This window comes from Chenopodium quinoa, unplaced genomic scaffold (assembly GCF_001683475.1).
Source record: "Chenopodium quinoa cultivar QQ74 unplaced genomic scaffold, ASM168347v1, whole genome shotgun sequence".
Classification (NCBI taxonomy): Eukaryota; Viridiplantae; Streptophyta; class Magnoliopsida; order Caryophyllales; family Amaranthaceae; genus Chenopodium; species Chenopodium quinoa.
This window is the reverse complement of record NW_018743616.1, coordinates 2,407,380-2,418,164: the sequence shown is the minus strand read 5'-3', so window position 1 is coordinate 2,418,164 and position 10,785 is coordinate 2,407,380. Positions and strand designations below refer to the sequence as shown.

Here is a 10,785-nt window from a genome sequence, read left to right as displayed (position 1 = left end):
ATTAATCAAAGAAGCTAATTCAAACAGTTGAAGCCAGAAAACAGGTAATTGATTAACATCCCATATCTTTCGTTAGTTGCCCAATTTAATGAGTAGAAATCCAATTGTTCGGGTAATTGCTGCTGATTATATATTCAATTATTCATTTAATTGTTCAATTGTTGTATGCGACAGTGAATAGTACCCAAAATTGAGAACTAGGGTTTACGAAAATTAAATTGGGGATTTGTTGAGTAATACCTAATATTGGAAATTAATCAAACTTGTTAGGTATGTATGAGTTGAATGATTGTCAGAATTTCTTTGGTTTCAATTGTAGGTGATATAATGACTCTGATAACCTTATCAACCTCCAACACAAAAGAAATGTAAGTGTGGAGTACACTTGCCAAGCTTACTTCATGGACTCCAGAGAATCCTGGGCGCAAGTTTAGAGCATGCAAGTTCTATGATCCAACAACTGAAACCAGAGGGTGCAAAAGCTTTCATTGGGTGGATGAAGACGATGGAACAGCGGGAGAAGAAATTCAATACTAAGGCTTGGAGTAGGCAGAGCATTAACTTTCAGAAACTTATGAAGAAAGATGAAGAAAGATGAAAAAATTAATTGATGGGGGGGGCAATTTATAAAATTCTCAGAGAAGAACAGGGGAGAAGGCATTAATGGTGTATAAGCTTTTTAACGGTTGGAAATTAAATTAGAAGAAACCGGTTGTTCTAAGCAATCTAATTTTTTAACCGGTTTCAACAGGTGAAGGATCGTTAATGGAAGATAGGGGGAATAGGTGGGATTGTTTCTGGATTTTAGAAAGGTGGGATTGTTTGTGGAAGACCACCTAAAGGTGGGATTATTAGTTTACAATTTTCCTTATTTAAATCAATTAAATTGCCTAAAAGTATATGACGATCAAAGTATAACATTATTAAACTACGGAGGGAATAATTAACACCTATGTAAAACCTCAGTAACGAGTAATTGGTCTTTCAATCCGTGACCTTACGGGCTTACGGTAAGAAAATTAAAAAATTACAATCCTAAATATCCGGAAGATTTTACTCTATTCTTGTGCGAATCAATCAGAACTTCCCACGTAGCACTTCGAAAGCAGACAGTTGGTTGCCCAAATCCCCCGCCCTATCCAAAATGTCAGAAACAACCATGCCCATGGCATCAACTACACCACACAATCTCCCACACATTCTCCCATTGAAAAAACGAGGAGAGTGAAAATCCACCAAAACCTTCCACATTCTTCCATGGCCGAACCTCAATCACCACCTCCATTGAACTCACATTAATCCTTTCATCTTCAAGCTTCAGAGTTTTCTTTGATTCTGCAAAAATGGAGTATTATTGTCTCGGAGCTTCGAAGTTCGCAACAATGGCGGTTTCTCCACCATTGAACTACGATAATTTGAGGTATAAGATGATTAAACAACGCCGAAGTTTCCAGACGGTTTGCTTGTGGAGAACGAATTGTGCGAATGTTGTAGATTGTTCTAGTAGTCGTAGTAGTAGTAGGAGGAGTGGAAGTAGTGTTTTGAGGAGTGCGAATAGTGAGAGTAGTTGTGTTGTTGCGCCTGAAGATTTTGCGAATGAAGAAGATTTCATCAAAGCTGGTGGTTCTGAGCTTTTGTATGTTCAAATGCAGCAGACTAAAGTTATGGAAAGTCAGTCCAAAATTTCTGATAAGGTTTAGTGTTTTGGAATCTGTCTTATGCAATTAATGTTGATTTTGAAGTTGAAATTTCTTTTATAATCGTGTTTATGTTGTTTATTTGTTGATTAAATGATGAGAATCATGAATATTGATTGGTAGAATCAAATGAATTTATGTTTGACTGTTGTAATTTGTTGCATTTTGTTGCCAATTAGTAAATTTCGATGGTCGAAAAATCGAGGTTTAAGGTTCTTTAGTTCGAGTTGGATTAGCATTGTTTGAATGTTGAACTTTGGTGACTCTGTTATTATGTGGTGATTTTTGAAATTTTAGGTTGTGCATTGTCTGGAAGATCATCAGTATATCTTGCTGTCGTATGTTGTTTTGAGATGTTAAATCGTACTCGATAGTCGAAAATGCGTTTTCTCAAACTCATTCGTGTTCGTTTATTTGCAGTTGCCACAAATTTCAGACGTGAATGAATTGCTGGATATGGTGGTTATTGGTTGTGGTCCAGCTGGTCTAGCATTGGCGGCAGAGACAGCTAAGTTAGGATTGAAAGTCGGTCTCGTTGGTCCTGATCTTCCTTTTACAAATAATTACGGCGTTTGGGAAGATGAATTTAGAGGTACATCTATTTTCATCCATATACTAATTCATCTTGGTCATTTGAGATGTATATATAAGAAGAGCAAAAAACAAGATTAGTCATGACTGCTCATTTTTGTGTTCTGTTTAAATTGGTTTGCTGGTTTTTTCCATATCTAATTTAGTTTTGCTAGCCAATGTATTTTTGTAAAAGATGTCACTTCCAAGTTTGAATGTAACAATACATCTTATTTCAGCATTGGGACTTGGAGGCTGTATCGAGCAGGTTTGGCGTGATACCATTGTCTATATTGATAATGATGATCCTTTATACATTGGTCGATCTTATGGAAGAGTCAGCCGACATTTACTTCACAAGGAGTTGGTGCAAAGGTAAAATAGTGCATTTGGTATTTCATTATTTGCTTGTTGGTCTTGCGATTTTGCTGCCTGATTTTATTTGCCAGCTTTATGTAGTTATGTAATTTATTAATTTTCTTAGGTGTTTGGAGTCAGGTGTCTCTTATCTGAATGCAAAAGTCGAAAGGATTATGGAAGGACCTGGTGGACATAGTCTTGTTGCTTGTGAACGCGATATCACTATTCCTTGCAGGTGCATATCTTTCTTCTTTTGTTTGTTGCAATGGAAATGTAATTTTCATACGTATTGATACCTTATGTCTTTAGGCTTGTAACGGTTGCTTCTGGAGCAGCTTCAGGGAAACTTCTAGAGTATGAAGTGGGTGGTCCAAGGGTTTGTGTACAAACAGCTTATGGTGTAGAGGTGGAGGTATGTTGTTTGTAGCTTGAGATATTGTATCGAACACAAGTTTTTTTGGGCAGATTTTATCTTTATATATGCTTGTGTGATACCCTTGTGTATTATTCTCTTCACTAATTTCAGAATTGTTTTGGAAAAAAATTAATCATTCAAACTAGAGACACATGCTTAATCTGGATTTTGAATCGCTCACTAGTTCATAGTATCCAACTTCATAAATTAATTTTTTGTAATTGTAGGTGGAAAACAGTCCTTATGATCCCAATTTGATGGTGTTTATGGACTATAGAGACTACACTAAACAGAGCTTTCAGTCGCTGGAGGCAAAATATCCAACATTCTTGTATGCAATGCCATTGTCACCGACTAGGATCTTCTTTGAGGTTAGCCTTCTATTTTCTATTTGTGTATTGTATTCTTTTCCCTCTCTCTGATAGTTGTCTCAACTCTCAAGACTTTAAATGCAGGAGACTTGCTTGGCTTCAGCAGATGCAATGCCCTTTGATCTGCTCAAGAAAAAGCTTATGACAAGATTACAAACTATGGGTGTTCGTATCATTAAAACATATGAAGAGGTATTTTCGCTGTTCATGATTACATCATAAAACTAATTTTCTTTTTAGTAGTTTGAATAGTCAAATAAATCCCATTCAAATGGTCAAACAGAGAAGAAAAGAAGGGAAATGACAATTTTTTCTTAAAAAAAAGTTGACTGCAACCTAAATGAGAAATTGTTGACCGTTTAGTCAAGGGCTAAAAATCTATAGTCATTCCCCCCTGAAATGTTTCAAAATTACTAGGTTCTAGCAGAAAAAAATGGGAGAATGAGTAAATTTCACTTCAATGGGACTATTTTAGGATATCCTATAAAGATCTAGTTTATAGCAAGATTTCTGCAAGGACTTAGTGTTTGTGTAGAATGTTTATGCCAATTATTTTGCTCTATTTTCACACTTAGCCAGTTAGCCAGCTCCAACTATCTGCTCGCTCATTTGATGTTTCTGATCTCCAGAGGCAAGAATTTGCTTCTATTTATGACATTAAACTAGCCATCACCTTTACCTACCTCACCGATCTTTTCCTAATATAGTTTCTATGTGTAAATCAATTAAGTGTAAATGTTATAGATTGGTACTTAGACAGACTAAGATGATGATTAAGAGCAGAAATTTGCTAAAAAAGATTAACTAAATGAAAACTACAGAAGAAAATGATAAGCACAAGCATTCGAGAGGCTTGTTATCTCCAAGAGTAACAAATCTAAGAAAAACTCTCACCCTTGTTCTCCATGATTTCTCACCGCTGATCTTCTCTTCATATAGCATTTCTAAGTCTAATAACTGACTAAATTCCCCAAGCTTATTGTAACAACTAATTAAGCTGCCTACATTCCCTCCCTTCCCTAGGCTAGGTTATTACAGTTAATTTGGCGTGCAGTGTAAGTGATCGTTTATAGGGGTTTTGTCCAGAATTATGGTCCATATGAAGACTTTTAGCATTTCTGTGGTTTTTATTTTCCTTTAAGACATGGAAAATGTTGTGAAATTTTACACATTTCCATTCCCTTGGTTAGAAAATAATAAACAAGAAAATTCACAATAGGGTTCCTCCATCCTTAACCTTTGTCAATTCATGATCAATTTTGAAGATTTAAAACAGCCAAGAAGGTTGAAGCGACATTCAGTTCATATGCAGTTTCTAATAATAACACCTTTACATTTGAGTGCCTGGGCCCTGCAGTTCTTTTTTCACATTAGATAATGTAACACATTTACTAAAAATCTCCTAGTAATATTTTTTGAGGGTAATGGAATATTCTATCATCTTCATGAACAGGGGGTCACAAAAACCATTTTAGGCTTTATTATAACATTGGCACCTGCATCTGCATATATTGCTTACTGTGATACCATATTCTACCTGTTAGAAACACCCATGTTACTGTTGTAATAGCCATTCTATATGATGCAGGAGTGGTCTTATATACCTGTTGGCGGGTCCTTACCAAATACAGAACAAAGAAACCTTGCATTTGGTGCTGCTGCGAGCATGGTGCATCCAGCCACAGGTAAGCCACAAGCTGGATTTCAGTTATCTTATAAAAATAATATTATTGTGTCATCTTATAAGCTATAAATATTTATGAAATTCATATGCTCTGAAGTGATGTAACTTTCATCTTCTTTGGCATTGCCACACAGGTTATTCAGTTGTGAGATCTTTGTCAGAAGCTCCAAAGTATGCTTCTGCAATTGCAAACTTGATCAAGAATGATCTCTCAAAAAATGCAATTTTGCGTCAGAGGAATGTGGAGAATATCTCAATGCAAGGTTTGTACATTCTAATTTTTAAAATGCCTTAAAATTGAATGTTTTAACTAGAATTGTATGTAGTTCAATGTAACATGAAGTTATTTTTTCGACTTTCTGTATAGATGAACTGATGTGTTTGAAAGGCTAGATCAGATAATAGAAAAAAGCCGATGCATGATTCATAAACATTATATTTCGTAGGATTATTATTGGTTGTAGTGTTTCTTTTGCAATCATTGGACATGGTTATGATTTGGCTTGATGCTTAAAGTATCTCAATTCAGGACAATGGATGACATGCCTTAATGAACACTGCTAAAGGTTCTATGAAGGTCATGATTTTCGTTAAATGTTGTATACAAGAAGTAATATTTACATCTTGTCCGCTATTAACCTTGAGAAAACTGAAAACCTATGAGGCACTCATTGAAGCTGCCTTCATTTTTTGATGGGAAAGAAAAATGAAGCACAAAATGGGGAGATTTTGTTTTCTACTTTTGCTAACATTTGTTTTTTTAATTAAATTATTTGTAGCTCGTTGGAATTAGTTACTGGTAAACCCAAATTTTCTGTTAACTTTTTCCCGTTGGTGCAGCCTGGAATACTCTTTGGCCACAAGAAAGGAAACGTCAGAGAGCGTTCTTCCTTTTTGGACTATCACTTATAGTTCAGCTTGACACTGAGGGTATCAGGACATTCTTCCAAACCTTTTTCCGAGTGCCAAAATGGTAATAGATGCATATCATGCAATCCCTATTCATTTCTCATTGCATTTGGCATTCACAGCCAATGATGTTTGCGATTTGTTAATCTTGCTTGATTAACTCTGTTTATGCCATAAACCTGTTGGAGTCATGATCATTTAACGGAGACTGATACTAAAACAGCAAAAAAACTAAAAATAACCGGTTATAGACGTGTAATCTCTTCTAATTTTTAAGCAAGGAAGAGACAATGTGATGGTTCAGCCACGAAATCTTTTATTTTTGGATTGTTTGAAATTCTTGTCTAATTCATCTAGTTGACCACAAGATCCACAACTATAAAGTCATTGAATAGATAGGAAGTATTGTCAATGCTTTCATCAACCGGAGAACTCATTTATAATCACTTATAGTTAATAATATCACTCAACTGAAATTTGGGTAATTTTGGGAGCTTAGGTGTGTCTCACTGCTTAGTGTTTTATAAATATTATAATATAAGAGGAATCAAACAGTATACAAGTAGACACCCTCCCCCCTTGTATAAGAGAAAAAGCGCATGGTCCTTGCCATTGACCAATGGTAAAAACACAGATAATTGGTGGAGATGATATTGAAATGCAAGTATATTTGATTACACTGCAGTCCTGCGTGACATAATTGAATTCAGCAATCAATGACTACTGCTGCAGAATACTTATCTTGGCAAGCTATAAGTATCAAACATTTAATCAAATAATCGTGTAGATGACACGTGCTTCACCGTGAAACATAGTCCTAACTCCTAAATGTCATTAGGATTGTCTCAGAACATAGAAAAATTTGGGCTTTTCTGTCCTGTCTGTTTGTCTGCGGGTTTACATTTACCTAAATGCTTTAAGTATTTTTAATCATACTATCCAATTGCATAAGTTGTCTCGAGCATTTCTTTAACCACCATTTTTATGTATATTTTGAGGCAGATTTTCGTGTTTCCTTTGCAGGATGTGGGAGGGATTCCTTGGTTCTAATCTCTCTTCAGCTGATCTCATATTGTTTTCCTTCTACATGTTCTTTATTGCTCCGAATGATTTGAGAATGGGTCTTATAAGGCATCTACTGTCCGATCCTACAGGAGCGACAATGATAAGAACTTACATGACACTATGACAGTAATACAGTAAGATCATCTTGGTGTAAAAAAGGTACAATGAATAAAAGGTTTTGTAGGTATGTGTCCAAACTTGTTCCTGGTTTAGAATTCATCTGTTTAGTGATCTTTGTTGAAGACCAACTGTTTAACAATTCCACAGGCTCCTCAGACCTGTGTTGCGCTCTCCATGTAACTCATCTTAGTGATCTTCGTTAAAGACCAACTTTTCTACAATTCCACTATCCACAGGCTCCTCGTATTTGTGTTGCGCCCTCTGTTCTATAATTCCACTATCCACAGGCTCCTCGGATTTGTGTTGCGCTTTCTGTTCTACAATTCCACAGGCTCCTAAGACTTGTGTTGCTCCCTCTGTAACTCGTTGATATTTGTGGGGAGTAGATGCTTTTCTTAAATGTTTGTTCATGTATATAGGTAGGCATTTTAACAATTACCTACAAATAATTCACCATCGGGTGATGGGGGCATCATCGACAGATCTGATCCGGCAGGGAGAAGAGAAAGCTACTTGTTTATTTACGAAGTAGCATGTTACAGAAAGCTGCCTATTCTGTTAAGAGCCAATTAGAAGCTTCTTTGTTATTATGGGGGCTAAAAGTTAATATTTGGCCTTATTTTTGTAATCATATTATACATTGCATGAATCATCATTGTAGAATAATTTAGATTATGGAAGATATAATTCATGTTTGCTAAGCTTGATTGACATGGTTATGGTAAGTTTAATTAAGTAAAGCAAAAGTAATAGAGCAAGTTTGACTCGATGAAGAGGGAAGAACAACCACCTGATCAAGCCATGCCCGCCTGACCGGGCGCGAGAGCAATCAAGGAAATTGCTGCTCAGCCGCCCTGTCGAGCGCGAGGACAAAGATAGAAATTCGCTGCACCACCGCCCGACAAGCTAAGATACATGGACACTTCATCCAACTTCCGTGTTCGTGTTAGACATCGATACTCGTGGGACACACGACGATACGTCTTGACCGTATCCTACTATGATATGGATTGTTCAACATTTTTTAATCAGAAAATTTAAGTAAAGTAGGATAAATAAGATAATTGATAAATAATATGGGTGCGTTCATATATTGTTCCTTGTTAATATGATACGTATGATTACTTTTTTTTTTAAAAAAAAAAAATATATTGTATGACTTTTAACATTCCGTACCTGTATCCCTTATTTTGAGATAGACGTTTTCCCGTATCCGTTTTGTACCTGTATCCGTGTTGGTACCCGTTCTTGTGCAACCAGGGCGAGCCTCCGCCCGATAGGGTGCGAGAAGCACCCAGATTTCTAGGTCACCCTCGCCTGGTAGGGTGCGAGGGTTCTTCTTGCGTTTGAGTGACGGTTTTCACTTGTTTTAGTTGCTCTCTCTATATATATACTTGTTATATATGATGATAAGACAATCAAGAAATCAGTTTTCTCACATTCTCTTTATTGTTCTTTGCAAGTTTATGTTCACTAGGAAAATCCCGCGCGCGTCCTTATTAGTGTTGTAGCTTAGTCGTTTTAAGTCGATCATCAATTATATAGGGATTATGGTGTTAGGCTATTAAACTTTAGGTATTATGAAGAATATGTATAGTGAGGTTTATGGAAATAACTATGATGGGTGAATATTTCAATTTGTTAGTTGTCTATGATGTTGCATGATGGGCTTAGGTGATCTCGTGTTTATTTTTGGAGTCCATAATGTAAGGGTATTTTTGATTAGAGGTTAGTGGCAAATGAAGTGATGTGTTTGTTGTTAAATAAAAAGTTGTGTTGTGTTATTGATGGTTCCATGGTCAATTGTAGTTGGGTTAGGTTATATGGGCTTGTTGTGGCTTAGTGGCTTACAAATGAGTATTTGGACAAATGATACTTTTAGTAAAAATTGAACTTATTATTCATGATTGGAAATGGCTATATTCTTTTTTCTTTGGAGTAATTACATTTAATTTGTATAAAGCGTATTTCTAATGATATAATTGTCATATAATGCAGAAGATTCATGGTGTTGAATGTTTTGATTGCTGCTAGAAATTTTATTTATTCTAGAGTTGAGATGTGAAGTATTGTTGGAATGATGTACTTTTTGCGGATGAGCCAATTAACAAAATGTTATTGAAGCTATAGTCGCTAATTTAGGAAAATGTGTATTTTTTGTTTAATTATCTAGACAAACTTTTGTTGTATGAATTAAATTTTCATTGACTTTTATATTGTAATATTTTGGATAGTTTTTGTTATGGTTGTTGTATATCTAATTAGAGCCCAAGATAGGTTGGGTTATAATGGTAATGTTCAATTAAAGGTGCCATATGTAGTTGATTACGTAAGGGATTTAGAACGGGTTTTAATTTTTTATTTCCTTTTTTGAGGAAATGGATTTAAATCTAATTTTAGTACACTATTAATATAATACTGACGTATTTTTAGCCATAAATAAATATTTTATGGTGAATGGAAGTTGAGATGTGTAAATTTAAATTGACATATAAATTTGATTTAAAGCCTTAGTAAGTAATTATTATAAAGATGAGAAAATGCGATTATGTAGAATGTGATCAAGTTAAATGATATATTTTTTTTTTTTTTAAAAATGGTCAAGTTTGTATATGTATATAATTTTTAAGTGTTTTTGCATGGTTTGAAATGGTTTGTTCAAAGATTTTTTAAAAAACACTTTTTTTTTTTTAAAAAGGAATTTTTTTTAAGAGTATTAAAATCAAAAACAGATGTTGATGATGGTTGACACCAAGATTATTATGTACAAATGAGGGGTATGCATACTCGATTTTCTATTTTTAGAATGTTCTTATGTAGTACCTACATAGCAAACTATTAACCAATTGACGAATGCATGTACTATGATTTTAAAGGGATGTATTGTAGTTTTCTATGCACAGAAACATTAAAAGTGGCGGCAGTGAGAAGTGAAAGAGTGTGATGAAAAGCATTAAAATGTGCAGCGTTTCATTTCTTTCTCAGAATTTGCTTTGTTTGATGTGCTTCTAAATTTCCATTAGTGTTGCTCTCTCTTTCAAATTCTCTGATTTTTTTTTTCTCTGAAAGTGTATCAATGGCCAACAATGGTGAGATTGATGGTTTGAAAGCGCAACTTGCAGCCGTGTATGCTGAATTGGATGATATCAGAGCAAGTCAAGAGGCTAAGGCACAAGAAATGGCAAACATTCGAGCAGCATATGATGCAAAGCTAGAAGAAGTGAAGGTTTTACAGGGTCAGATAAGGCAACTTCGAGAGCAGCGAATTGCTGATCTTTATGGGAGAATTGTTGAAAATCTGAGAAGGGATTGGGTAGTCTACGACGGGATTTTATCACCGTTGAAAATGTACAACCAATTGAGAGGGTAATTGAAGAAGATTGGGGTAATGTTGTTGGTGTGAATGTTGTTGTTGGAGGAGGTAATGTAGAAGGTAGGGATGATGGTTGTTTCGGGGTCTTCTGTGTCCCTCGGGAGAGTTACAACACCAAGACTGGATTCCGGGCGCCTGTACCTGCAAAACAACGTAGACTCCGGTTGGGTGGAGTTCCGCCTCCGACGATCAAGTTAGAACGTGTTCGGAAGATGTAAAAA

General features: G+C 35.5%; 1 protein-coding gene across 3 annotated transcripts; it reads left to right on the top strand.

The window, feature by feature from the left end:
* Positions 1-1,081: 1,081 nt before the first annotated feature.
* Positions 1,082-7,902, top strand: LOC110683040 (lycopene epsilon cyclase, chloroplastic-like). Of its 3 annotated transcripts, none has more exons than XM_021859378.1 (12): positions 1,082-1,694; positions 2,118-2,289; positions 2,507-2,642; positions 2,752-2,862; positions 2,937-3,039; positions 3,270-3,413; positions 3,498-3,605; positions 5,002-5,098; positions 5,232-5,360; positions 5,938-6,070; positions 7,030-7,230; positions 7,339-7,902. In XM_021859378.1, the coding sequence occupies exons 1-11, from the start codon at positions 1,344-1,346 to the stop codon at positions 7,193-7,195; spliced, it is 1,650 nt and encodes a 549-aa protein (XP_021715070.1). In that variant the 5' UTR covers positions 1,082-1,343; the 3' UTR covers positions 7,196-7,230; positions 7,339-7,902. The 3 variants fall into 3 exon arrangements, 2 of the variants coding, with proteins under 2 accessions (XP_021715070.1, XP_021715069.1); XR_002503549.1 differs by having other exon boundaries at positions 1,084-1,694; positions 7,030-7,255; XM_021859377.1 differs by having other exon boundaries at positions 1,083-1,694; positions 7,030-7,902.
* The last annotated feature ends 2,883 nt before the right edge of the window (positions 7,903-10,785 follow it).